The 26,901-nt window shown below is 39.9% G+C and overlaps 2 protein-coding genes across 2 annotated transcripts in view; one reads left to right on the top strand and one right to left on the bottom strand.

Moving 5' to 3' along the window:
* The first annotated feature begins 46 nt into the window (after positions 1 to 46).
* Positions 47 to 26,730, top strand: CCDC125 (coiled-coil domain containing 125). The gene is given in 15 exon segments (XM_032849244.1): positions 47 to 486; positions 488 to 602; positions 605 to 641; positions 673 to 766; positions 6,914 to 7,262; positions 10,448 to 10,506; positions 11,818 to 11,904; positions 13,093 to 13,170; positions 13,853 to 13,938; positions 16,293 to 16,375; positions 17,987 to 18,102; positions 18,875 to 18,982; positions 20,113 to 20,287; positions 24,038 to 24,168; positions 25,222 to 26,730. Coding segments are annotated over 15 exon segments (2,112 nt in total). The 5' UTR covers positions 47 to 201; the 3' UTR covers positions 25,531 to 26,730.
* The window catches only part of CDK7 (cyclin dependent kinase 7), a 37,767-nt gene continuing 35,022 nt past the window's right edge, over positions 24,157 to 26,901 (bottom strand). The window contains exon 12 of the mRNA XM_032849171.1: positions 24,157 to 24,400. Coding sequence (XP_032705062.1) covers positions 24,387 to 24,400 — 14 coding nt within the window. The 3' untranslated portion in view covers positions 24,157 to 24,386. The remainder of the gene's footprint in view (positions 24,401 to 26,901) is intronic.

A 26,901-nucleotide genomic window follows, 5' to 3' on the forward strand; every position in this document is an offset into this window, starting at 1 on the left:
GTGGTAAAGGGAAATATGGGGTGGATCTGGAGAAGAGGAATAAAAGACGTCTGTTACTGTGAAGGCAAGGTTCATGAGCTTGTTTCTAATCCAGAGGAATCTTTAAATCCTGCCAAGTGTCTGGACCACCATGAAGTCCCTTCAGCTACTTCAAGGACGTCGGGTATCAGGAAATACTATCAAAATCACTTCACTCAGATAATGAAGCTACTGACTTGGCGCGTTCTGGTGGGGCTGAAGGGGGCTGGAGCCCGTCTCCAGAAATCCACGGGAATCATTCCCAACAGCAGCTCTCTAAGGCCCCTCTTGTTCCTTCCCACTGCCACGCCTTTGCCCCAGCCGTTGGCCTGGCCTGCAAAGCCCTCCTCGTTTCTCAGCGCCGACAGCCTGCTTTCCTGGTCCACCTGCACCGCTGAACTTCAGCTCGGATCCAGCTTCCTCCTGCGGGACCTCTGGACACTTCATATTTCAACCACCTCAGTTTTACCTTTATTGACGCATACACCGTCTTGTTCTTTTTCTAAGTCTCGCACTGCCATTTCTAGTTCGGTCACTCGTACTGGGCAAATCTTGGGACCGGCAGGGGGACAGAGAGCGAGCGACTAAGGCGAGCCGCGGAAGCGTCCCACACTGCGCCGAGCGCCAGGGGAGCTATTCCCTCCGCGGCCTCTTCCCTCGGCGGCCTCGCCCCTCTTTCCGGTCCGGGCGGCGCGCGCTCACGTGGCTGGAGGGCGGCGGCGCGCACGGCGTAGACGCTCGGCGCCAGGTGAGCGCGGTGGGTGGGTGCGAGGGCGGCGGGGGTCTTGCGCGCGGAGTCGGAAGCCGGGATCCCGTCCCTGCGACGCACGCTGTGGGAGTGCGGGGCCAGGCCCGACTGGTGGGGAAGGATGGGGGAGGACCCCGGGCCCGCGCTGCGCGGGTTCGTGGAAACTCGGCAGGTTGTGGACAAGCTGGCACACGGGCAGCTTTTCCCCTAAATGCTAGTTTAATGGTGTTTTCTCACGTTGAAAAAATAAGGAATCGATTTGAAAAATTCTGTTTCTGCCGCTTCCCCCTCCTTTTATTTTTCCTATTAGTCTTAAAACTACGGCGCATTAAATGCAGTGTAGCGTCCTGCAACACAAAAGGACATCAGTAGAAGTGGGAAAATTCTCATAAAGTTTGGGGTTTAGTTAATGGCATGAATCAATATCAGCTTATAGTTTTGATCATTGTACTCTAATATTAACAGAGGAGTCTCAGCAAAGGGTATACAGGAAATCTCTGCACTGTCTTTGCAACGTAATGTAAATCTCAAATTATTTTCACAAAAAGTTGAAAAAATGCCAGAGCAGGATGTAGCAGGCCATTGTTCACCAGGGTAGGCCCACGATAGTTCCTCTTTGCCGAGCCCGACAGGAATTAGGTGTGTTTGACCAACCTGTTTGCTAGGGCAGGAGTTGTCAGGCTAGTGGGTGTGGATGCTTCTAGTCCAAGTTTTCTGGGCAGGAGTCTTTTTTCTTTCAGTTCCGTCTATCACGTCTTTGGATACTCCTTGCAGAAGGGGCATGTGGAATAAAAATGTCAGGAAGGACTATTAAAAAGGCAGAGATGCCTGGCTACCTCAGAAGAGCATGTGACTCTGCGTCTTGGGGTGCTGAGTTTGAGCCCCAGGTGGGGTGTAGAGATTACTTAAAAACTTAAAAAAAAAGAACTTTTTAAAAATGGCATGCCTGGGTGGTTCAGTCTGCTAAGCATCTGACTGTTGGTTTCTGTTAAGGTCATGATCTCATGGATCATGAGATCGAGCCCTGTATTGGGCTCCACGCTCAGTGGGAGTCTGCTGGAAGATTCTCTCCCCCTGCTCCTCCTCCCACTCACTCGCTCTAAATAAATCTTAAAAAAAAAATAAAAAATAAAAAGGTACAATAGAGAGCTAGGAGAAATCACATCCGGCTCAGGAGCATCAGGAGGGCTACTGGAGGAAGTGTCTGTCATGAACAGAGGGGGACTTAGAGGAGAAAGCCTTCCTGTGGTGAAGAGCACCAGCGGAGGCTTGAAGGTGACTGCATAGAGGAGACCTAGGTGCAGGTGCAATCCTTTTTTTTTTTTTTTTTAGGATTTTATTTGACAGAGATCACAAGTAGGCAGGGAGGCAGGCTGGGGGGTTGGGGGGAGCAGGCTCCCCGCTGGGCAGAGAGCCCAATGCAGAGCTTGATCCCAGGACCTTGAGATCATGATCTAAGCCAAAGGCAGAGGCTTAACCCACTGATCCACCCAGGTGCCCCAGTAGGTGCAGTCCGTCTTAATGGAAGCACAGAGCCTGTCTGGGGACCAGTGACAGCTGAAATGGGAAGTAAAAACTAAAGTCTCATTATATGTAACAGGGTGACACTTTAATTATATATGCCATGGGAACCATGGAACGTCTTAGGGTAAGAGAAGGTCATCACTAGATCTGTGCTTGGAGCAGCAGTGTATAGGATGGCTTGGAGTAGAACAACTAGGGAACTACTGGTTTAGCCCAGGAGAGGTAATAAATTCAGCTAGGGCTGCAAAGATAATATACAAAGAAGGATATGGTTTGGGGAGATTTTATAGGCCTAGAGGACTTGGTAACTGAAGGGATCAAGGAAAAGAGAACTACCGAAGTTTTGGATCTGGGTGTTTTGGAGCTTGAATGATACATATGCAGAAATAGAGGACTTGATGAGTTCTAGTGTGGGGTGGGAGGGCACTGATTTCTTTTTTGAATGTCTGTCTTTAAATTAGGTCAGGACATCCAGCTGGAAGTGTGTATGTATTTGTGTTTACTGGTGGAAGCCAAATATACCCAGCAGGGACAGAAAGAGGAAAAGGAGCCTGAGCAGGCAGTCATTCTCATAGGGCTGAGGAGCGAAGATCAATGGGGAGCCTGCACATGAGGGTGTGGCAAATGAGTTGTGTCACAGCTTATGCACAGGTGGGAGAGGCTGAGGGGCAAGCCTAGATCTTGAATTTAGCAATTAGGAAGTCAGTGATCACTTTCCAGAGAGTTGTTTGAGTGCAGATGTAGGAAGATTGCTCATTGCCTTCTGTTCATCGTATGGCTTTTCCCAAGTGACCAGAACAGTGGGCCAGGAGCCAGAGATACGGCTTCTAGTTCTGGTTCTGTCACTATCTGTGTAATTTTGGGGAAGTCATGTATAGCTTGTACTAACATAGAAAAATAAAACTAGAAGAACCCTTTTATTCCTAGCAACACCTAATAATCCGTAGAACTAGTGTTCCACAGGGCACACTTTGGGAAGTGCTGATATAGAAGCAGAATTTTGGAGCCTTAAAAAAACCAAAAAATCAGCTTATCCAATCCTCTCATTTAACAAAGAAACTGATACCCAAATTCCAAGTCAATGAACATTGATTTCAAAGGCATCGATGGCACCCCAAATAACCCTATGAAGTAGTTAAGCTTAAACCCATTTTGGAGACTGGAAGACATGCTCAAAAAGTTAAAGGACTTGCCCAAGATCACAGAGCAGCAAGTAGTGGAATAAAATCTGAACTCAGACCTCCTGAGTCAGGGCCTTCTCTGTCACATACCCTGCTGCCTCCCTAGTTTTCAACACTGAATCCTTTTAAAACTGCCTGACTGGAACATTAGTAACTTCAAACATTTTCCCTTTCTTAGAAGGCATCTGTTCTTTTTTTTAAATTATTTTATTTTTTTTTCAAGATTTTATTTATTTATTTGACAGACAGAGATCACAAGTAGGCAGAGAGGCAGGCAGAGAGAGAGCACGGAGGAAGCAGGCTCCCCGCTGAGCGGAGAGCCGGATGCGATGCGGGGCTGGATCCCAGGACCCTGGCAGAGGCTTTTAACCCACTGAGCCAGCCAGGCGCCACCCCTCCCTTTTAAAAAAAATATTTATTTATTTGAGAGAGAGAGAATGAGAGAGAAAGAGAGCATGAGAGGGAAAAGGTCAAAGGGAGAAGCAGACTCCCCGCCAAGCAGAGACCCGGGACTCCAGGATCAGGACCTGAGCCAAAGACAGTCGCTTAACCAACTGAGCCACCAGGTGCCCCAGGAGGCATCTGTTCTAAAAGTAATTTAGTTTAACTGAATTACATATGAATATTAGTATATAAAAAGTGGGAGAGTACACAGCCAGCAGTTCCCAAAGTGAGATTTTTTAAAACGGTGGAGTACTGGATTGTGGGTAAGTTCATTTATGTTCACCTGTTAACGGCAGAAAGAACCATGATACCTGAATTTATGTGGCACACTAAAAAATATTCTTAGCTAATCCCACGATTGCTTACTCTTTCCTCTTGCTACTTTTGTCCTTTGTGTTGACCAATTCCATTTTCTCCACTGCCGGCTGCCTAGTCCTTACCACACCCTCCTTACACAGAGGTGTGAGATTGCATTTACAAACAGGAATTTGCGATAGAGGTAAAAACACAGCTTCTTAGGGATTTTCTATTTTGACAAATAAAAATAGACAAATTTACTTATTTTGGAAATAAACTTGTAAAGGAGCCAAGATGATTTTGTAAAAATTTGGGTAAAAAATGACTTACTTTCAGTTCTGTTTGATGTTATAAATGATAGGAATGTGGTTTATTCTGATGTTAATTTCATTCAGGTTCTTCAAATGACAGAAAGCTGTGGCTAAGAGCGCCACCGTGTTTCTGACATTAGGGATCAGAATTCAGAATCTGGTTCTACCTCTTGTTAGCTATGTTACTTAACCACTCTGTGCCTAATTAAGTTCAGTTGTCTAGACTTAAACAATAACAGTATTGTCTTGCAAAGTGAGGATTAAATAGAACAATCTAAGTAAAACACTTAAGTGGTGCCTAGCACACAGAAAGTAAACCACAAGTGCTATTATTACATCACTGAAAAAGAACTGGTGCTTATTTAAAGCATCTAGTTTAATAATTTGCTTAGGTAGGAGGGCACAACTTGTTCCTCAATCCAGTTAAAGATCCCTTTTATTCATTTATTATCTTGTTCCTCAATCCAGTTAAAGGTCCCTTTTATTCATTTATTTATTTTTGCTTAAAAAAACAACTGGGCCACCCAGCACCCTATGTGTGGTTTTAATAGTGGAAGAATAAGAGAAACATCTCACTAAAAAAATGCAAGACTTAGATTTAATTATTTTTTTAAATTATTATTTATTTACTTGACAGATCACAAGTAGGCAGAGAGACAGGCAGAGAGAGAGAGAGAGAGAGAGAGAGAGGAGGAATCAGGCTCCCCGCTGAGCAGAGAGCCCGACGTGGGGCTCAATCCCAAGACCCCGGGATCATAACCCGAACCGAAGGCAGAGGCTTTAACCCACTGAGCCACCCAGGCGCCCCAGATCTAATTATTTTTTTTAAGTTCTGGTAAGCAATTATTTAAACAGCAGGATATTTAGAGAGGATGTCAGATGTATTTATTTATTTTTTTAATGAGTCTTGAGAAAAGGAGATGTTTCTAAACAAGTACATCACAATAGAGGTTTTGAAATGCCTGGTGGCGAAAGTCCTTCTCAGCTGTACTCCGTGCAAGAGGAACAAGGCTGAGCAGTTAAGGTGCTCTCCAGCCCCTGGGCTAGGTACCTCCAGTGGTCAGTGGTCTTTCCTCAGGGAGGGCTTAGTGGTGGGCACTATAAGGCATTTTTTTTTAAAGATTTTATTTATTTATTTGATGGAGAGAGACACAGAGAGGGGACACAAGCAGGGGGACTGGGAGAGAGAGAAGCAGGATTCCCGCTGAGCAGGGAGCCCGATGAGGGGCTTGATCCCAGGACTCTGGGATCATGACCTGAGCCGAAGGCAGACGCTTAAAGACTGAGCCACCCAGGCGCCCCAGTAAAGCCTTTTTATCTGGAATCTTTCCTCTGGGAAGAATGGCAGGCACTTAGCTCCACAGTATGCAGAGCCTTGCAGAGGTGACTGTTTTTCTGCTGGACAGGAGAATATTTCAATGCATTTATTTGTTCCTTCATTCACTTATTTAAGTATTTCTTGAGTACCGATTATGTCCCAGATACTGTCTTAGGCATTGGGAACGCAGGGATGAGCCAAACAGACAAAATATTCTCTTCTTAAAGAGCTTACTTTCCACTTAGAGCCGTGGAGCAGGTCTGGGCTTCAGCAGAGAAGTTTCAGGTTGCCCTACCTTTTGAGAGGCATCATAGGCAGGGCAGAAGCCACTCCTACTTTCCTAGACCCCACCTTTATACTGCCTTCCCCCTTTCAGTGGTGTGATTGGGAAAATGAGTAAAATAGGGAGGGGTATGTTAGAAGGTCCTAAGTGCGGCAAAAATAAAGCAGGGAAGTGGGAGGGAGAGGGATTTGCACTTTTAGACCCCATGTCGGTCATGGAGGTGCCACTGAAGGAAAGATACAAAGGAGGTGAAGAACCAGTTGAGCGGCTGCCTGGGGAAGATCATCCCAGTTGAACTGTGTCTTCATAGAAACAGAAGGTGAACCAAGTAGAGCTAGAGGAGAGGCTCTAAGAACGCCAAGCGCCTAAAGGGCATGAAGCCCCGTGAAGGGACAGAGGCAGGTGGTCTCTATAGTTACTGCAAGTCCCAGTTTTCAGAGACTCCCTGAATTCTATGTAGCTCTTAGACTTTGTGAAAACCATACCCTTTCGTCTCTTTTCTTGGCAGAGGCTGATCTGCTTTATCCTGATCAGGAGATTATTAGATTCAGTAAAAAGATTTTCCTGCTTCCTTACCATTCCCTGCAATCTTTGAAATAAGAGGTTGGATCTTTTTTCTACCTAAGAGGTCCTTAAATGTTAAATGAATAGGATTGCAAGGGCTGTTTGTGTGCTGATGCCTTGCTGGGATAGTCACGCCTGTATAATGGAGAAAGAAACTTTTCTCCCTGCTAAAACCCAACTTTATTATACTGATGGTCTTTAAACTACTCTTTCTCTTAATCACAGATAACCTGCTTTCCTGATGTTGAATACAGCATCTGGCTGATGAGCAGGGTGGTGAGGCCCCCGAGTGAGGCAGAGGTTCGGACCTGGGAAACAGAAGATGATGACATGGCAGAAGGTGACTTAGGGTATGGTCTCGGAAGAAGGCCTGGCAGTATTTATGAAATCCAAGTTTCACACCTGTCAACATCGAGAAAAAGATCTGATGGCAAGAACTTTAGCCCACCCCCATTTCCAGGAAAGGGAGAGGAAAGAAGTGGTGCCATTTTCCAGTACTCCAGGCATGAGAGCTTGCAAGATACATACCCAGAAGACCACAGAACTTCACACTCCAGACGACAAAGTAGCAGCAGTAAGAGTGTCTAGTGCCCTCTTCTTTCTCCTTCTCTGCTGTGAATTTTATCAGTGCTTTCACTCTTCCAACACCAGACAGTAGGTCACTGTAGTGGATTCTGGAAATTCATCTTTATTCGCCTCTTGGGATTGGTGATAGTACAAAAGTAACCCACGTTTCTATTTTCAAGGATTGTACAAATGGAGTAGTTATTCTGCCTTAATACAGATACGTTAGTGATATCAGTGATAACCTACCTTGCCTTCGTGTGTGGTGATTTAGTGGTATGCCTCATCCTTTTTTTTTTTTTTTTAATTCAAGTATTCATGGGGTACCTCTTAGATGCCAGGGGCTGTTCTAGGCTCTGGGAACATTAGTGAACAAAAGAGTCTCCATGTCATGAAGTTCACATTCTAGTAGAGAAGAAAAAATTACTCTACCAGTTAACAGCTATGTCACTCGAGGCAGTAGAAAGCGCAGGGACAGTGAGTATTTGGTCTCCCATCCAAGTACTAACCAGGCCCGACCGTGCTTAGCTTATGAGAGCAGACAAGATCGGGCACATTCAGGGTGGTGTGACCACAGACAACTGTGAGTATTTGGAAGGGCTGGCATATGCTCTTCCAGGCAAGGGTCAGGCCTTATATCACCCATCTAAGGAGGTGGCTCTTGAGCACCAGAATGAAACCATGTCCAAGCCTAGAACTTATCTGGGGAAGGCATGTTCCAGACAAAACATATATGTTTCTGGTTATTTTAGGAAAGTCATGAAATCCTTCCCTTAAAAATTAATATTTTTTAAAAGCAAATCTCTACACTTAACCTTGGGTAGTGAGTGCAACCCGGGGATCAACAGTTGCCTGCTCCACCGACTGAGCCAGCCAGGTGCCTCTCAAAAGATTAATCTTAAATTATCAGAACAAAAAATAAATTATGCCATATATCAAGGAAAAAATAAAATTCAGGATCTTGTCGTGATAGAATGTGACAACTTCAGAACGGTTGGGAACCCAGGGGTGACTTCACATCTGCCTGGTGGCACAGCTTTTGTTTGGCCAAATCTTCTGTAATCCATGTAGTAAAACTTACCCCACCCAAGTGGAATGAACACAAAGTAGAACAAAATGAGAATAATTTAAGAAACAAGGTTTCTAGATTTACAGAAAACAGGCTGCAGCTGAGGATCTTAGCCCCCAGCTTTCATAATCCCTCTTGAAATTAGGATGGGATTATTTATATATTTTTCTTTCAATTCCTTATCATGCATAGAGGTTGGGTTTCATTTTGCAAGATGTTGAAAATCGCACATGATGCTAAGATGCCTTTGTAAGAACATGAGGAAATGAATGGGATAAAAACAAGATATAAAAGTATGAGCTCCTGTCATGTTGGGCTATGGACTTTTATCTCAAATTAGCCTGATCCTACATAAGGATATTGTACTGATTTCTTAATCGCTAACAGGTAATTTCCAAATTATCACAGATCTAATGCCTTAAGAAAACAATAGCTTATAATCTTACAGTTCTGCAGGTCAGAAATCCAAAATTGGTTTTACTGGGCTAAAGTCAAGATGTTGGCAGGGCTGTGTTCCTTCTGGAGACTCTAAGGGAGAATCCATTCCTGTGCCTTTTCCAGCTTCTAGAGCCCACCAGCATTCCTTGCCCCGTGGCCACCTTCTCCATCTTCAAAGCCAGCAATGGCTGGTAGTCTTTCTCATGCTGTTTCACCCTGACACTGACTTTCCTGCCTCCCTCTTTCATTTATAAGGACCCTGGTGAGTACAATGGGATCATCTGGCTAATCCAGGATAATCTCTTAGTCCTTAATTTAATCATACCAACAAAGTCCCTTTTGCCCTGTATTCACAGGTTCTGGGGATTAATTAAGATGTGGTCATCTTTAGGGCCACTTGTCTGCCTACCACAAGTATTACTACAACAGGACTTGTCACTGCCAACCCAATGTCACTTGTTTCTGCTTGGGGCCTTGTGCCATCAGAATAAGAACAAGATTTAGTTTTTGCCTCCGATACGGTCATATTGAAAGTTCAGAACAGCAAAGAAGAAATTGTTTTGAGAAGTTTTTAATGTTCCTCAAAATACTCTTTCTAAAAAATCTTTTCTTCCTCTTCTTCTTAATCTTCTTGCTTGTAATTTACCACTTTCATGTTTTTCTATTGCCAGTGAGACCACAATGAAAATGAAGCTCCTGGGAAGCTCAATTTAATGTCTCAATTGATCACATTAAAGAGAGAATAATTGAAGCTACAGGAGACTTCTGGTCATTCTCCTTAGAAAGAAATTAAACAGTTTATTTCTTAGATATTCATATCACTACATTGATCAGACTTAAGCCAAACACCAAAATTTATTTCACTCACCGACATTCATGTTTTGTTTTTTTTAAAGAAATTATTTATTTATTTGACAGATAGAGATCACAAGTAGGCAGAGAGGCAGGCAGAGAGAAGTTGGGGGGGGAGGGCGGAGTTGAGCAGAGAGCCTGCTGCAGGGCTTGATTCCAGGACCCTGAGATCATGACCCGAGCCGAAGGCAGGGGCTTTAATCCACTGAGCTACCCTCCCCCTCCAACATTCATGTTTTTAAATACTGTTTGGCATGTAGTCATTAACCAATTAATTAACAACAGTTTTATTAGAGAGTTTCTTTTTAAAGAGTATTTTTATTCAAAATATGTATCTTTTCATTTGTGCAATTTTTTTTTTTAAGATTTTATATATTTGACATGGAGAGAGATAGTGAGAGAGAGCACAAGCAGGGGGAGTGGCAGGCAGGGAGAAGGAGTGGGGAGAGGCAGACTCCCCGCTAAGTAGGGAAACTGATATGGGGTTCAATCCCAGTGCCCCTTAATTAAGCTACCTATTTTTATTATTATTTGATTTATTACAATTCTCTCATCTTGACAAAAAGTTGTATTTGATATTTTGTAAACAGATGTCCTGTATTAACTAGTTTAAAAAAGTATTTGTTGGGGCTCCTGGGTGGCTTAGTCGTTAAGCGTCTGCCTTTGGCTAGGGTCATGATGCCAGGGTCCTGGGATTGAGCCCCAGGTGTGCTCTTTGCTCAGCAGGGAGCCTGCTTCTCCCTCTCCTTCTGCCTTTCTCTCTGCTTGTGCCCCCCTAAATAAATATAATCTTTAAAAAAATCTAAAAAGTATTTGTTTTGTTTTTTTCCTAACAGATTCTAATTTGGAATTGTCAAATGTAGAATTAAAGCAACGTCTTCAGGCTACTTTAGAGGTAAGTATTCTGGCTAATATAAAAATTCTCATGTGAACAAAAAGCCCACTGATATTTTAAGTAATACTACAAATGTCTGGAAAACCACGCTGGCTTTCCAGATATTCTCAGAGAGCCACGGTGTGAGGCTCTTGACTTTCAACTGGCCTCCTTTCTTATCTTCCTCTTCTCTCAAGAAAGCTATGTTTACATAAACTGCCCTCCAGCTTGCCTCACCACCCCCACCCCCACCCCAGTCTTTCACAACTTCTCTAATCTGCTCCTGGAGAAAAGAGTTACGAACTGCCCTCCATCTGTCTTACCTGTGTGTGTGGCCTTATATAAACTGACTTCATTTAACCTCTTGGAAGTCAGAACAGCAGGTTTCCCAGGCGCTGCTGGGAGTAGGAGTATCTCTGTGGGGTCCCTATCTTTTGGGGAACAGGAAGCCTATGTAACGTGTATTTCTTACTCTTCTGGGGAAAGCTACCAAGCTACGGGATTCGTTTTCCAGGGCTGCTGTAGCAAAACACCACTAACAGATGACTTACAAAACTACACAGATGTATTGTCTCTCAGTTCTGGAGGCTAGAAATCTGAAATCAAGAGGTCAGTTGACCATGTTCCCTCTGGAAGGTCTAGAAGAGAATCCTTCTTTAAAGGATTTAAAGATTAAATCTTAAAATTTAAGATTAAAGATTCTCTTTAGGAAGAGAATCTCTTCCTAGCTTCTGGAGGTTACCCCTGACAGTCTCCTCCTTCCTTGGTTTATAGCTGTCACTCAGTCTTTGCCTCTGTTGTCACATGGCCTTCTCCCCTTTGTGTCTGTGCCCAAACTTCCCTTGTGTTAGGACAGCAGTCTTGGACTGAGGCCTACTCTAATCTAGTATGACCTCATCTTAATCTGATTACATCTGCAAAGACCCTCTCTCCAAATAAGATCACATTCTTAGTACCAGGAGTTAGGATTTGGATGTATCTTTACTTGGGAGGGACATAATTCAGCTGATGATAGGTACTATAGCTTGTGGATGATCACATGCTTATTTTAGATTATTTTCAGATTATTCGCTGTGTGGTCTAGAAGGGTAAAAGCAAAAGGTCTGGGCTTTTAGTTACAACAGGTACCCGATGGTGAGAGTTTCAGTCTAAAGCCTGCCTGGGCTGCTTAGGAAACCTGGAGGAATTTCTAGCCTCTTTTGTAAGGTCAGAATGCTTAGATTCAAAGTGCTGGGTATCAGAGTGTTGAGCTTACTGTAAACTATCCAAAGTGATCATTTGGGGAGTTGCATATCTTACAGATACCTAGACTAATTTTACTTTTCCCCTTAGGAGGTAGAACTTTTAAAAACGGAACTTGAGGCATCTCAAAGGCAACTTGAAGGTAAAGAGGAAGCACTGAAAATTCTTCAAAGCATGGTAAGAAGTTATTTTTTAATTTTGGTCACTTACACATTCCTACCATAGGTAGTATGGTTTTATCTTTATTTATTTATTTATTTATTTAAAAGATTTTATTTATTTATTTGACAGACAGAGATCACAAGTAGGCAGAGAGGCAGGCAGAGAGAGAGGAGGAAGCATGCTCCCTGCCAGGACCCTGGGCTCATGACCCAAGTCAAAGGCAGAGGCTTTAACCCACTGAACCACTCAGGCGCCCCTGGTTTTATCTTTTAAAATAAAAGCATCAGTGCTTAATATAGGTTTTTTTTGTTTTGTTTTGTTTTGTTTTTTTGAGGTGGAGATTGTTAAAACAGTTCTATTGAGGTAAAATTTTATATGTTATGGATTTCACTTGTTTCCAGTATACAGTTTATTTTTGCTGACCTTAGAGTTGTATAACCATCATCATGATCTAATTTTAGAATATTTTCATTATTCCCCAAAAGAAAGTTCTAACCCATTAGCAGTTACTCCCCATTCCCATCCCCCACTCTAGACAACTCATCTCCATACTGTCTTTTGGATTTGTCTTTTCTATTTCATATAAATGGAATGCTAGAATATGTGTCTGGATTCTTTGAATTAACATGTTTTTGAGGCATGGTGGGCATGTGTCAGTACTTTCTTCCTTTTTATTGCCTAATATTTTATTGTATGGATAAGCCATATTTGTTTATCCATTCACCATTTAATGGGCACACACTGTTTCCTCTTTTGGGCTCTTAAGAATAACACTGCTTGGGGCTCAGTTGTTAAGTGTCTGCCTTCGGCTTAGGTCATGATCCTAGGGTCCTGGAATCGAGCCCCACATCGAGCTCCCTGCTCTGCAGGAAGTCTGCTTCTCCCTCTCCCACTCCCCCTGCTTGTGCTACCTCTCTCGCTGAGTCTCTCTCTGTCGAATGAATGAATGAATAACACTGCTTTATTTGTTCATGTACCAATCTTTGTGTGGAAAGTTCTTTCATTTATTCCCAGATGCATCAGGAGAATCAAACGAAGATCTTTTGACATGTGAACTATCAAATTCTCCATAAAAGGTGGTCTCTATGGAAATTCTCTGGTGTTCTATTGTGAACCTTACTCTGTATATAGGAGTAATGAGAAACTTAATGAGAAACTAATGAGAAACTTAATTTGTACTGATATGATTCTTATTCTTCTTAGGCAATATTTGGCAAAGCCACGAGTCACACCCAAATGATGCTTCAAAAAACTATGGAACAAAAGAGATCCTTGGAGAAGGTATTTGCCACTTTTAGTATAGACTTGTTTAGTGCACTGAGCTTTCAAATAGAATTTCCTTTAAAAATCACTATATCAATGGCTGTGTCATTTGTGCTTACCCTCTTTTAGTTGTGCTTCTATTTTATACAGACCCTTCCCTTTTGGAGCTTACAGTCCAAAACATATTGTTACACAAGCAAAGAATTAAGATTTATTTCCTTATTTTACGTTAGTGCCAAATTGACACTTCCTATTTTTCTTTCTCTGCCTGCCTGGCAGGGCCTGCCTCTTTCTGACCATCTCATGGTCACTAAAACAGTAGTCAGGAATCATCTTGGAAGGTCTTGTTCCTATGCCTGTTGTAGTCTCCCTTGATGACAGTGTCCTGGGCTCAAACTTCAAAGCATGTGTTTTGTTTGTGGGGGTCTGTATGGGTTCGGAGTGGGGACAATGAGGAATGCAGGTTCTGAGCAGCAAAATTTGAAGCTATTTCTTATAGGAAGGTTTGGCAAAGTTTTTCTTGAGTGCTAAAAAGGCACGTTATAGGTGTTTACAAATGTCACAGATTCTTTTTGAATAATTAGTTTCTCTTTAACCTATTCCTTTTAAGTAATTAACGATTTATTTCAGCTGTTCACAATGTCCTGAAGTGATTTACTTGTAGTAATTGTCCATGAAAAGTGCTATTTTCTTTCTATAGGAAATAAATGCTTTGCAGTGGGAAATAGAATTTGATCAGAATAGATTTAAAAATATAGAGGAATCATGGACCCAAAAATATGACAGGTTTGTATATTCTTATTCTATAGTTTTTCTTTGTATATAATTTATCTATATATTTGTTATTTTTAATATTTATTAATTTGAGTAATCTCCACTCCCAACATGGGGCTTGAACTCATGACCCCGAGATCAAAAGTCACATGCTCTTCCTCTCTCTTTCTTTGTAGTTAAATATGTATAGATATCTGAGCCATTTAAGAGTAAGTTGCATAAAAGGCCTCATGACTAAATATTTCACTCTGTTAATAAAAGGGACTTTTGGGGCACCTGGCTGGCTCAGTGGGTTAAAGCCTCTGCCTTCAGCTTGGGTCATGATTCCAGGGTCCTGGGATCGAGCCCCGCATTGGGCTCTCTGCTCAGCAGGAAGCCTGCTTCCTCCTCTCTCTCTCTCTCTGCCTGCCTCTCTGCCTACTTGTGATATCTGTCAAATAAATAAATAAAATCTTTAAAAAAAAATAAAAGGGACTTTTATAACCATAACAAAATTATCAAAATTAAGATATCAACCTAATACTCTTTTTTAATTTGATTTGCTAATTATGCTAGTAAACATCTGACTCTTAGTTTTGGCTCAGGTCATGATCTCAGGGTGGTGAGATCGAACCCTGCATTGGGCTCCATGCTCAGCGAGGAGTCGGCTTGAGTTTCTCTCCCCCTCTCCTCCTGCTCCACCCCACTGCTGTGCTTGCTTGTGTTCTCTTTCAAATACATAAATCTTTGAAAAAAATTAAAACTTGTTTACTTTTTTCTCTTTAGTATGGTTATACTGTTCATTTTAGTTCATTTGTTTCTATTTTTATTCTTATTTTTCCACCATCCTTGTTGATTTATTCAGCTTGTTTATTTTTGACTTTGTAAAACACGGACATGCTTCCCAAAGTCAGAACTATTTGAGGTATAGTCAGAAATGTCATTCTCCCCCCATGCCTACCCCATTCCCAGCCTCCTGGCATCCTTCCTTTTCTTCACCATCTGTAGATAATCAGTCTCACTATTTTCTGATTTATCCTTCCTGTGTTTCCTTTTGCACAAATGGGCATATTTGTGTTCTCTTATTTCTCCTTTCTTACATCAAATAGTTGACTGTAGTCTTTTGAACTGTTTTTTCTGTTTAATAATATATCTTGGAAACCACCCCATTGTGTGGATGGGCCATAGTGTACTCAACCATTCTCCTAGACAGGCACTTTGTTCCTAATATTTTGCAGTTATGAACTATGTACCTCTTTATGCAAGTTTCTGAAGTTGGCCTAAACTTATACATGGTGTTTAAGATGATGAAAACTTTAGTAAGGAGAAACGGGGAGCCTGGGTGGCTCAGTGGGTTAAGTCTCTGCCTTCGGCTCAGGTCGTGATCCCGGGGTCCTGGGATCGAGCCCCACATCGGGCTCTCTGCTCAGTGGGGAGCCTCCTTCCCTTTCTCTCTCTGTTCCTACCTCTCTGCCTACTTGTGATCTCTGTCTATCAAATAAATAAAAAATCTTTAAAACTTTAGTAAGGAGAATGAATATTCAGAAGGATGCCCTAGAGATATTTCTGATTCTTCTTTTTTTTTTTTTAATCTTATATATTTATTTGAGGGGGAGCGAGAGAGATGATGAGAGCATGATGAACGGGGGCAAGGGGAGAGGGAGAGGCAGGCTCCCCGCTGAGCAGGGCTCAATCCCAGGACTGAGAGATCATGACCTGAGCCAAAGGCACATGCTAAACTGACTGAACCACCCAGGTGCCCCTTTTTTTTTTTAAAGATTTTATTTACTTGAGAGAGAGACAGAGTGTGTGAGGGATAGAGGGAAAAGCCAACTCCGCACTAAGTGCAGAGCCCCACTTGGGGCTCAGTCCCAGAACCCTGAGATAACTTGAAGTCCTATGCTTACCTGACCAAGCCACCCAGGTACCCCTGCTTCTCTATTTTTTACTTTAATTAATTAATTAATTAAAGGGAGAGGGGGAGAGAGAATCTTAAGGAGGCTCATGCCTAGCGTGGAGCCTGACATGGGGTTTGATCTCATCACAACTTGAGCATGACCTGAGTTGAAATCAAGTGTTAGGCAGACACTTAACCCACTGAGCCAGCCAGGCCCCCCCCCCCCACAACTTTTTATTATTTTATTTTTTATTTTTTAATTTGAGATACTTCTGATGCTTTCTCAGCTAAATATACAGAAGAATTGAGTATGTTCAATTCTTACCACACTCTTTTAAATTGTTTTTGTTTTGTGACTCATATATGTTCTAGACTGTTCTGAAGTAAGAAAATTTTTATTTGGGTTTTTGTGTTCTAATTATGAGATAAAAATCTTATTCAGCCATGAAATGTTAATATTTTAGTTATATGGAGGGTACTTTTTCCCTAGGCTAAACTGTGAAAATGTAGTCCTCCAAGAAACTTTGAATGTAAAAACAGAAGAAATTAAAATGCTCAAGTCAGAAAATGCACGTAAGTAAAGAGTGATAGTTTGATGATTCTTTAAAAATATTATGTTAGAAGATCATTTTTATTTATTTTTATTTATTTTTTTAAAAAAGATTTTATTTATTTATTTGATAGACAGAGATCACAAATGGGCAGAGAGGCAGGCAGAGAGAGAGGAAGGGAAGCAGGCTCCCTGGCAAGCAGAGAGCCCGATGTGGGGCTCGATCCTAGGACCCTGGGATCATGACCTGAGCCGAAGGCAGAGGCTTTAACCCACTGAGCCACCCAGGTGCCCCAGAAGATCATTTTTAAATAGAGTGTTCTATGTTAAGAACATACATACTGATAGACACGGTGCTATTATTTTGAAGTAATATACTTTAAGGATGATAGATATGCATCTTTTAGGGTGTGTGCAATTAAAAAAAAAATTTAGGTGAAATTCAATTAACAAAATTAACCTAACCATTCAAAAGTACATAATTCATTAACACCTACAATGTTTGCAAACATCTAGTTCCAAAAGACTTTCATCACTCCAAAATAAAACCTATATCCACTAAGTATTTTTCCCCATTCCCCCTTTATCCTATAGTTTTTATACTCAGTGTAAAACAAAACTGTAGAGCACCCAATGTTGAGGAAGCTTAGTAAGTATATGTTTTCTTGGAACATTAGTAGGAACGTATGTAACTCTGTAATTCAACATTTTCTCTCAAAAATATCTTCTGTGACTTTATTGCTAAAATTAATATTCTTAATTTTTCAATATGACACATTAAAAACTTGAAATTTTTTACATGTATGCTTATACATATACAGCCATTATATGTGATGAGCCACTTTATGACAAAAGCTAATAAAAGAATAGTAAGGTGTCTTAAGAATATTAAGATGGCATCAACTTTTTATAAAATTTTAAGAAATGTTGGTTCTTCCTTCCCCCTTTTTTTTTTTTTTTTGGTTCTTCATTCTTTGTAGAAACTTTTAAATTAGTGGCTTGAAAGGGACAAAGTTCTAAATCAGGTCATGGACCTGTGAGGGGCACTTTCTGTTGTTCAGTAACTGTGGTAGATTTCTCCTTGTTAGGTTAGTTCAGGACAGAAGTTGCCCATAGCCACATCTTCTCCCTCTCTACCATCTCACCCTGCAATGAGAGAGGGAAAGTTACTATTTCCTCCTCAGTAGAGAGGAGGATGCGTCTAGTTCTAAATGTTGGGTTGAGAGCTTCTTGTGAAAACTAACACAAGTCCGATAGAGTTTGTGTAGGTGGTATATCATCTGATTGTCTTAACTATCCAGCAAGTGCAAATAAGTTGCATTTCTATGTTCTCTTTGAAAATCCTGCAAATTTTCTTTGAGCAAATGACCAGACTCTGGTGGCAAAATTAAGATACTTCAACATTAAAAATAGTAATATTTAATCTAGTGTTACCTGTGTATTATCTCACTTGATAATTTTTTCCTGGATGGCGCCAGATGTAGTAGGCAATGTCTGTGTATATGCATTGCTTGTAAGGAGTGAGTGTATGGAAAAAACATTTTTTTTAAAGGAGTGTATGATGTTGGTATAACTGAATTAGGTGAGGCTGGAGTTAAATTTCATAACTAACACTCTTCCTTGGCCCTTCCTAGTTTTAAATCAACAGTATTTGGAGGCCCTCGCCATGCTTGATGTCAAACAGCAGATGGTGGCTCTAGAAAACGTGTGCCACGATAAAAGTGGTTTTACAGAGGTTTCAGGTCTTGAGGTGGGTAAACAGGTTGGAAAGTTGAACAAGAGGGAAATTTTCTACTTTCCTTTTCTCCATCACCATCTGCTCCATGTTCTAGAATAGCACTATCCTTAGTAATTTGAGAGTGAGGGAAGAGAGGCCCATCGGGTTCCTCAGGGGAGTTCTGTAGACTTACTGGCACCAGGCATGTCCATGCATTATATTCTTGGACACTAGAAGATGTGTTGGCCACCTCCTGCCCCTTTTAGTTCTTATTTTTATAGTTTTAGCAGAAGCTGTGTTAGCTGTGTCTCACATTCCATGATGACAGGTATTTTTTAGAAGTGGAAGGATGATTATTCTCCTGGCATATTTTAAGTCATTTCATCATTTCTGAGCATGTACCTCTCCCTGGTGGGAACTGGTTGGAGTAGATGCTGGGCAGCAGGACCAAGCTCAGTCATAAGAAATAACACATGGTGGGTGTTAATACTTTCTTCAGTTCAGTTTGCTGCCAGGGATACAGAACTATAGAAAACTGATACCCACTTAAAGGTTTTAGAGAAGGAAAAGCAGCAAGGTAGAATTCCTTTGTTTTGTTCCAAGTAATAACATTGTTTCCTCATTTGTAATTTTCACTTGGATCCTGAAATCCTTGTCTCAGCTTTCTTCTATTTTTTCTCCTTTCCAGGTTCTTTGAATTAGATGCTTGAATAGAAATGTGCATGTGTGTGTGCGCCCTTATGTTTGTGTGTGCAGCTAGGCAGTATGACATTTAGTAATGGGAGTAATGCTTTTGGATTTAAAGCTTGCTGTCCTTGGAGCCTGCCTTTGCCATGGCCCTGAAGGGAGTCCCTGCGCCTGTGCCAAAATGGCAGCATCTGCTCGCAAAATGCTTCTTAAGCTCGAACAGGAGGTATTGTATTATCAAAACACTAAAGAATTGGTTTTCTCCCGTAATAGAATAAAGGAAAATATCTGCAATAATTAGCTTCATTTTAGTAGTCACTGGCTATGGAACTTATTCTTAGTTTTATGTGATAGAATTAACTTATAAACTAGATTCTATTTACATGGTTCTAAAATACAAATAGTACTTGGCCTAATAATGGTGTCAACATGAAGTTGTTTGACCAAGTCTGTACTACATGTATATTTCTTTTCTCTGAAAATGGCCCTAAAAATTACTATACTACACACTCTTGCTTAAAATCACTAGGATCCATAACTCTGATAAATGGGGAGATAAACATGAAGCTCATTAGAAAAGCAGCAAGATACAGTGGAAGGAACCTTTGTACCAGCCAGACCTAAGTTTGAGTCTTAGCTCTAGAATTTTCTAGGTGTGTGGGTTTAACATATGTTAAACAGAGAGTAATAACTAGTTACTGGGCTCTTGCAACGATATAGAGGAAGCAGACATTTAATGTTTAGCATAGTACCATGCAGGTGCCTGGCATTTAATCAAAGGACATTTGCCCTTATTATTAGTCTTAATAACAAATACAGAACATGGACCATAATTTTAAACATATTTTACCTTTATTGAAGTATGGAATTTTAAGTCTTCAGATATAGGAAAAATATCAGTTAAACATAAGTAATTCGTTAACAAAAGTATACGATTACACATCAGAGTCAGGGTCAGCTATGGCGGGAATGTAAAAGATGATACTCGTAATTATTTTCAGTGATATTGTTTGGAATGGCCCAAGATAGTACTGAGATTCAGCCTTTGGCATCCTCCATTCTTACTCTTTGGGCAGGACACACACAGGGCTGTCTAGGGTAATATGGTGAGGTCCAAGAAATGGATTAACAAGGAATGGTCAGGCACCACGAGGAAAACTTCTGGTAATTTAATTCAGAGAGGGCAGCTACTATAGAGGGGAATTAGCAAGTACTAATTAGTTTAAGCAGATGGACTAGATCAGACATTAGACTCATACTAGGCAGGGAGACTACATTTGCTAATCTGATTCAGCATTCAGGCAAGAATTGTTACGTTTTGCCTCTAACACCTCTCAAACTTTTTTTCAAAACTAGCTGGGGCTTTTGCAGAAGAGTAAAGAAGAAGCTTACATAATGGCAGATGCATTCAGAACTGCATTTGAGCAACAATTAATGAGGAAAAATGACCAGGCACTGAGATTGACACAAATGGATAAAATGTATAAAAAAGGAACAAAATGGATAAATTGGAAGCACCTTAAAGAGCCTGGTAAATATGAATTATAAAGGCAATAATGAGGTGTAATTTTAGTTGTTTCTGGTTATAATCAAAGTTGATTAAGCACAGTTAATGCAATGGATAATATAATTGAAATATCACAAGATAGTTGTGATTTATTATAGTATTTAGTAACTGCGGAAGATTGGGGAGACTGGATGTTACATATGCAGAGGAGGTAATAGGATCACTGAAATCTTAAAATAATAATCTCTCTCTCTTTTTTTTTTTTTTTACTAATCATCTGTCTCATTTAAACAAGACCATGTTTTGTGGGAAAACTTTGTAAAAGTGCCAGTTGATTAAAGGGAAACTGCCTAGGAAGTAATAATGAAAATACTAAAACCCAACATTAAATGTATCTAATTAAACTTTGTTGAAATGTGTGATTCTGGGGCGCCTGGGTGGCTCAGTGGGTTAAAGCCTCTGCCTTCGGCTCAGGTCATGATCCCAGCGTCCTGGGATCGAGCCCCGTATTGGGCTCTCTGCTCTGCGGAGAGCCTGCTTCCTCCTCTCTCTGCCTGCCTCCTTGCCTGCTTGTGATCTTTCTGTCTGTCAAATAAATAAATAAAATCTTAAAAAAAAAAAAAAGTGTGATTCTAAAGAGATACTGAGGGGTAGAGGAAAAGTCTTAAGTTGGAAATACTAATACTCATAAAAATGAAACAGAAGTTAAGGTTTAAGTTTTGGTTCACAAACCTAGCAAAGTTCATGGCTGTTTTTTAGTACTGCTGTACTAGAGGAAACAAAGTATATGAAAATGGCATCAAAGAATAAAATTACAGTTGAAGTATATCACCCAATATAATCCAATTAGCTATTACTTTTTTAGAAATCTTAGTTTCTCTAAGTATGTTGGTATGTTTTCATTTATCAGAATTATTCAGTGCAACTCCTAGCGCTGTAATTTAAAATTCCAATTAAATTCCAATTTGAAATCTTTTATTAGTCAAGGGAGATTACAGTGAAGTTTATAATTTAATATTAAAATCATGAGAGGACTGTACTTCTAAATGTTTTTAATATGTCAAAATCCATAATCCTAATTCCAGTTTCTCTCATTTTCAGATGAATTTGGGTAATAACAATCTTATAATATTAAAAATAAAACTTTTAATAATAACCTATTGTTTTAAATATTTTTTCCAATGGTATATATTCCTAATAGCAACACTTAATGTGATATTTTAGCTTCATTAACTAAACTTTACCTGTCTCTTTGCTGAAATGGTAAAGTGCTAAGCTTACAGGAGTAATAAAAATAGAAGCAGTGAACAAGTATGAAAGTAGACAGAAACAGATCGTAAGAGTTACATATTTAGATTTTTCATCAGGGAGAAGTCAGGGCAACACAGGAAAACATATTTCTCAACATTCATTCTTAAAGAGGCATTCCACAGTCCTGAAATTAGTTTCTAAGCATTTTTTGATTTGAGACTTACAAAAGAAATCACTGAGCTGGCTAATAATAATGTCTAAGTCTGGCTCAAGGGAGGTGATTCTGCCAGAGAAATAAGCAAATATAGTCCATATACTTAGGCTTTTAGGAATCGATGTTAAGTCTTAAGAGTATCTGTCAAGGACAACAAATGTGTAGGTGATCTTCAGGCACCTCTTCTAAATTAGTCTCTTGATAGCAACTGGACTGCTAAATTTTCAAAGGTACTGTCTTTGAGGACAGCCTTAGTGTTTTGTGATGCAAAGTGAAGGTAAATCCCTTTGGAAATCTGATTTTAACTGCTTGTTTTGATGGAAGGTAAGGAGGAACGTTAGGGGAGAAAGAATGAAGGGAAAGCATGGTTAATCTTACAAAAGCCTGCCGCATTCTGTCACCTGGCACAGAAGACCCCCCAAAGTGTGCATGCAAGTTGGCCACAAGGGTAGTTAGTGATAGGTAGAAAAAGCTGTTTTTTTCCTAAGAGGTAGATTCATATACATTCAGCACTTGAGTATATATATTCTTTCATATCAGAACTTCTGCCTTTCTTAGCTAATAGGAACCTCAAGAACTTTTCTATAAAAAATATGATTTGATAGGTATAGCTCCTGATGTTTTCCATTAAGACCCTGAAGAGACTGGAAGCAGAATTTAAAATAACTGGTTCATCCCAGAAAGGCCTTTACAAGTCCATACACATGTCAGTAGCTCTGTCAGTTCTTTAGTGATAAGACTGATTTTATTCATGTTTTTCAATAATCCGAAAAGGTACAGGATGACTGTCACACGTCATTTTCTTGTATGTGGTCAACACGTTAAGGCATCAACTTTTGTCATTGATATGCAGCTTAGACGAGTTCTGAGAGATAGGTTATAAGCATATTTCTTTTTTTTAGACTGTAAATAGAGATTCATCCCTCATCACAGCTGATGAGCACATCAGCTTGTCTGGCTTTTCTCCTTTTGCCCCAGTTGCTGGAGGAAGAGGACAGGAGTGAGCTCCAGTTACTGTGGTTTATCAGGATTGGGTGTAAAGGGAAGTGTCTCTTATCTGTTCTGTTTTCCATTAGATCACTTGCAGAGCATTCCAAAGGCATTCTTGATGTTTTCTTTGTGTAAATCTGTAATTTTTGTACCATCTGCTATAAAACTGCATCCTTTCTATGAAGAACATCATCAGTGTACAGATTTTGGGATATAGACTTTAAAACATTATGTCTGTACCTGGGCTAGTTTTCACAACTGTGCTGTTATTTTTTAATTGTGATAAAATACATATATAAAATTTTACCATTGTAACCATTTTTATTTATTTTTTTTTTAAAGATTTTATTTATTTATTTGACAGACAGAGATCACAAGTAGGCACAGAGGCAGGCAGAGAGAGAGGAAGGGAAGCAGGTTCCCTGCTGAGCAGAGAGCCCGATGTGGGGCTCGATCCCAGGACCCCGGGATCATGACCTGAGCCAAAAGCAGAGGCTTTAACCCACCAGGACCCCGGGATCATGACCTGAGCCGAAAGCAGAGGCTTTAACCCACTGAGCCACCCAGGCGCCCCCCATTGTAACCATTTTTAAATGTTACTACATTCACATTGTTTTATAACCATCACAACCATCTATCTCTACAACTTGATCTTTTCATCCTCCCAAACAGAAACTTTACCCATTAAACACTAACTGCCCACTCCCTTCTCCCAGCATTCCCCTCTGCTCTATTATTTAATGGCACAGCAAATTCTGAGGCATAGGTACTATTATTCTAGAAGTGAGGAAACAAAAGCTCAGAGACCTTGTCCAAGGTCATTTAGAAAGTGCTTAAATAAGGGTTCAAGTCCAGGTCTTTCTGCTCTAAAACAGAATTTGCATGGTTCAGAGGCCATGTTTTGTTGGGTGTGCACAGTGTTCTCAAATAACAGGGGTAAGTGGCCGACATTTAACACTGGGAGATTTTACATACAACACTGGATTGCTGCCTCCTCTGGAAGGCTGCTGTTAATGTGGACTGCATGCTGTCCAGAGGAGCAGCAGTACAATGAGATGGGAGTGGCAAGCAGGGAGGGCATTGCTCTGGGTCCTTAGACTGTGGGCCCTCTCAACCTCCATTTGCCATCCTGGCTCTAAAGTCTGTGTTCCCCTCCCAGTACACTGTGATGCCTGACTCACTAGAGGCCTCCTGAAGAGAACCACCTCCTGACTGATTTACAAATGAATTATCCCTGGTTCATACTTACCTCTATTCCAGGAACTATATTAGTTGAGTGTCTTTTTATGTCTCAGTTGGATTTGCATGCTCGATTTTAGGATTACCATCACAAGGAAATAAGAAGACCTTAGGGCAGAAACTGCTGCAGATGCTCCCTTCAGAAAACAATTCTAAGAAGACCCATGACCAGAATAACCCTCAGGAAGTCTTTAAGATGCTGACAGAGTTGGTTAGTATCTTTGCTTTCCTTTTGTTACAGGTTGTGGTTAAGTTAATCTTTCTGCTTCCTATTAATTCAACTTTTTTTAAAATGTAATTCTTTAACACTCTGTACTTGCCTTTTATGCCCTTTTCCCAGCTGATGTACCATCCTCCAGTTTTGGTCTTCATCTTAAATTCCCTGCACGCTCTTCCCACTTCTCCCATTCATGTTCTTCCTGTACAAGTTTAAAGCTTCACCTCTGAAAAGAGGGGGCTCCCCTGTAATTAACTGCAGGCACCTCTGTCATCTGCACGTATGCATACAATCCACGCCATTCAGGAATTTTTAAGGTGTACAAGGCAACTTTCTCACACATTATATCCTTTAATCATCACTACAATCCTGAAAATCAGTCCTATTATCCCCATTTCATAGATGACTAAACTAGAAGATTCATGCTATAGGAACATACTTATCTATAGAAGTGTTCAAGTTAGTTATTCTCATATAAATGTATAAAAACAATTTCACATAAATAACTTCACTATTCTCTTGCAGAGGTAAGTACATGTTAATATTATACACACATATATACACACACCATGTATATGTTTTCCCCTCTCTTTCTTCAGATGATCTACAAAAGCTTCAGCAGAAGGAATGCTGCTTTCTGTTCTTACTTTAAAAAAAATTATTCAGAAATGTGTAGTATATTATTTGGGAATCAGTAGATACCTAATTATTTACAATGACTGAAGATAGAACATTTTGAGAAAAATTCTTCTGACTATAGCTCTATATTCTGTGATTTACTGACTAATGGGTATATTTGTATTTAATCTTTAAAAAAAGATTTATTTATTTGAGAGAGCGAGCATGTGTACAAGTTGGGGGAGGGGCAGAGGGAGAGAGACTCTCCAGCAGACTCCCCAGTAAGCACGATGAACCCTGAATGGGGGACTCGGTTAGATCTCATGACCCTGAGATTGTGACCCAAGCTGAAACCACGACTCGGATGCTTAAATGACTGAGCCACCCAGGCACCCCTAACTAATATAATTTTAATTTTTGTATGTGCAGTTGAATGATAAAGAAGAAGCTCTGGCTCATCAAAGAAAAGTTAGTTACATGCTTGCTCGGGCACTGGAAGAGAAAGACACCACCTCAAATAAGACTAAGGGAAAAAGTCCTGTGAAAGACAATTTTCCATTGAAAAATCACTGGGGGAAATCTTCAGAATTCCCTAAACTGCATGATCCTGTATATTCAAGTGTTCAAATTTTAAATTCTGTGGGCTGCATTTGTTCAATCCAACACCTTCACAGAGATCAAAACTGCACAAGAACTCTCAAAAGATCCTATTCTTTGCCATCAAATATCATGTTTTGAAAATAAACCAAATGAAATCAGAACCAAGAGCTGTTTCTATCAAGAGACTTTAAAAAAAGACTGTACAAATGTTGCTTTATCTTCAGAAGTCAAATATTTTCTGGGTCTTTCTAATTTTAGAAAGCAGCTTAAATACTCAAAACATTTTCTACAAGATATTAGTATTGTGCTGACATATTTTATAAATTACATTACTATACCTTATGAAATTTCCAGTATTTGCCATCTTAAAAACAACAAAAAAGTGATTTTTGAGAAAAACAAAGTTATTTAACTGCTTAGATTGACTACAGGGATCTTTGGCTTAAGTAACAATATAAATTAATCCTCTAAGAAGTAACAATGTCTAGGAATAACTGAATGTTCATTTTTGGAATACATATATCTTGTTTTATTGTATTTTTTTTTCAGGATTTTTCATGTGCCACAGAAAGTTTAGTAATCTCCTTAACTTCAATTAAAAAGTTACTATGATGGGACTTTGGCAGAGTATATTCAAAAGGTTGTTAGTTACCTTTATAGCTTCTTTTTTTGTTGGTGTGTGGGGACACTTTGTGAATGCCAATTCTAGCATTCACACCATTCTCATTTAACTTCTTGGTTTTGATGCTGAATTTAAGCCATTTAATTTTTTTCCTTTCTATAAGTGTTATATAGTAAAGATCTTAAATACTTTTTGAGAATGTTGCTATATTAATAACATCACAGTTATGTCAAAGGAAATATATTACCTTATCAGAAGTTTTAATAAAACTTTTCTAATTACGATCTCTAGTAAAAAAGATACATATGTGGCTTGGCTACGTTAAATACTACTTAAGTAGATGAGGTAACAACAGGGTAAAATAAGGTAACAGCAGAAAGTATAAGCCATTTATTGTTGTATTAAAGCAACACCATTTAGTTGGAATTAATAAATATTAATAAAAGATAAAAACTTCGCAAATAAATTTTGAAAAATGGAGTAATGCTGAGGAACTGTTACGAGACATTAAAAGTGCATTGTCCTGATAGTAATATAAAGCTACCTTATTTAAAACAATGCGGTACAAGCAGATCAATGGAACAGGATAAAGACCATACACAGATTTAATACATGTAATGATTTAATATGAAATAAAAGGTAATAAAAGGAACTGTTCACCAATACCAAAATTGGAAGTGTAAGGAAAAAAAGCAAATAAAAAGGTTCTTTTTTAATGTGCGTGTGTAAAATACATGTATATGTATATAAAATGCAAATTCATATAAATTGATAAAATTTGGAACACTCCAAAAGCAAAGAATCTAAATCAACAGTTTACAAAAGGGATTATATATGGTTAGCCAATGTGAGGAACTATTCAACCACAGTAGAAATTTTAAAAATGT

Source organism: Lontra canadensis, unplaced genomic scaffold (assembly GCF_010015895.1).
Source record: "Lontra canadensis isolate GAN:19392208 unplaced genomic scaffold, GSC_riverotter_1.0 scaffold4, whole genome shotgun sequence".
NCBI classification, from domain to species: domain Eukaryota; kingdom Metazoa; phylum Chordata; class Mammalia; order Carnivora; family Mustelidae; genus Lontra; species Lontra canadensis.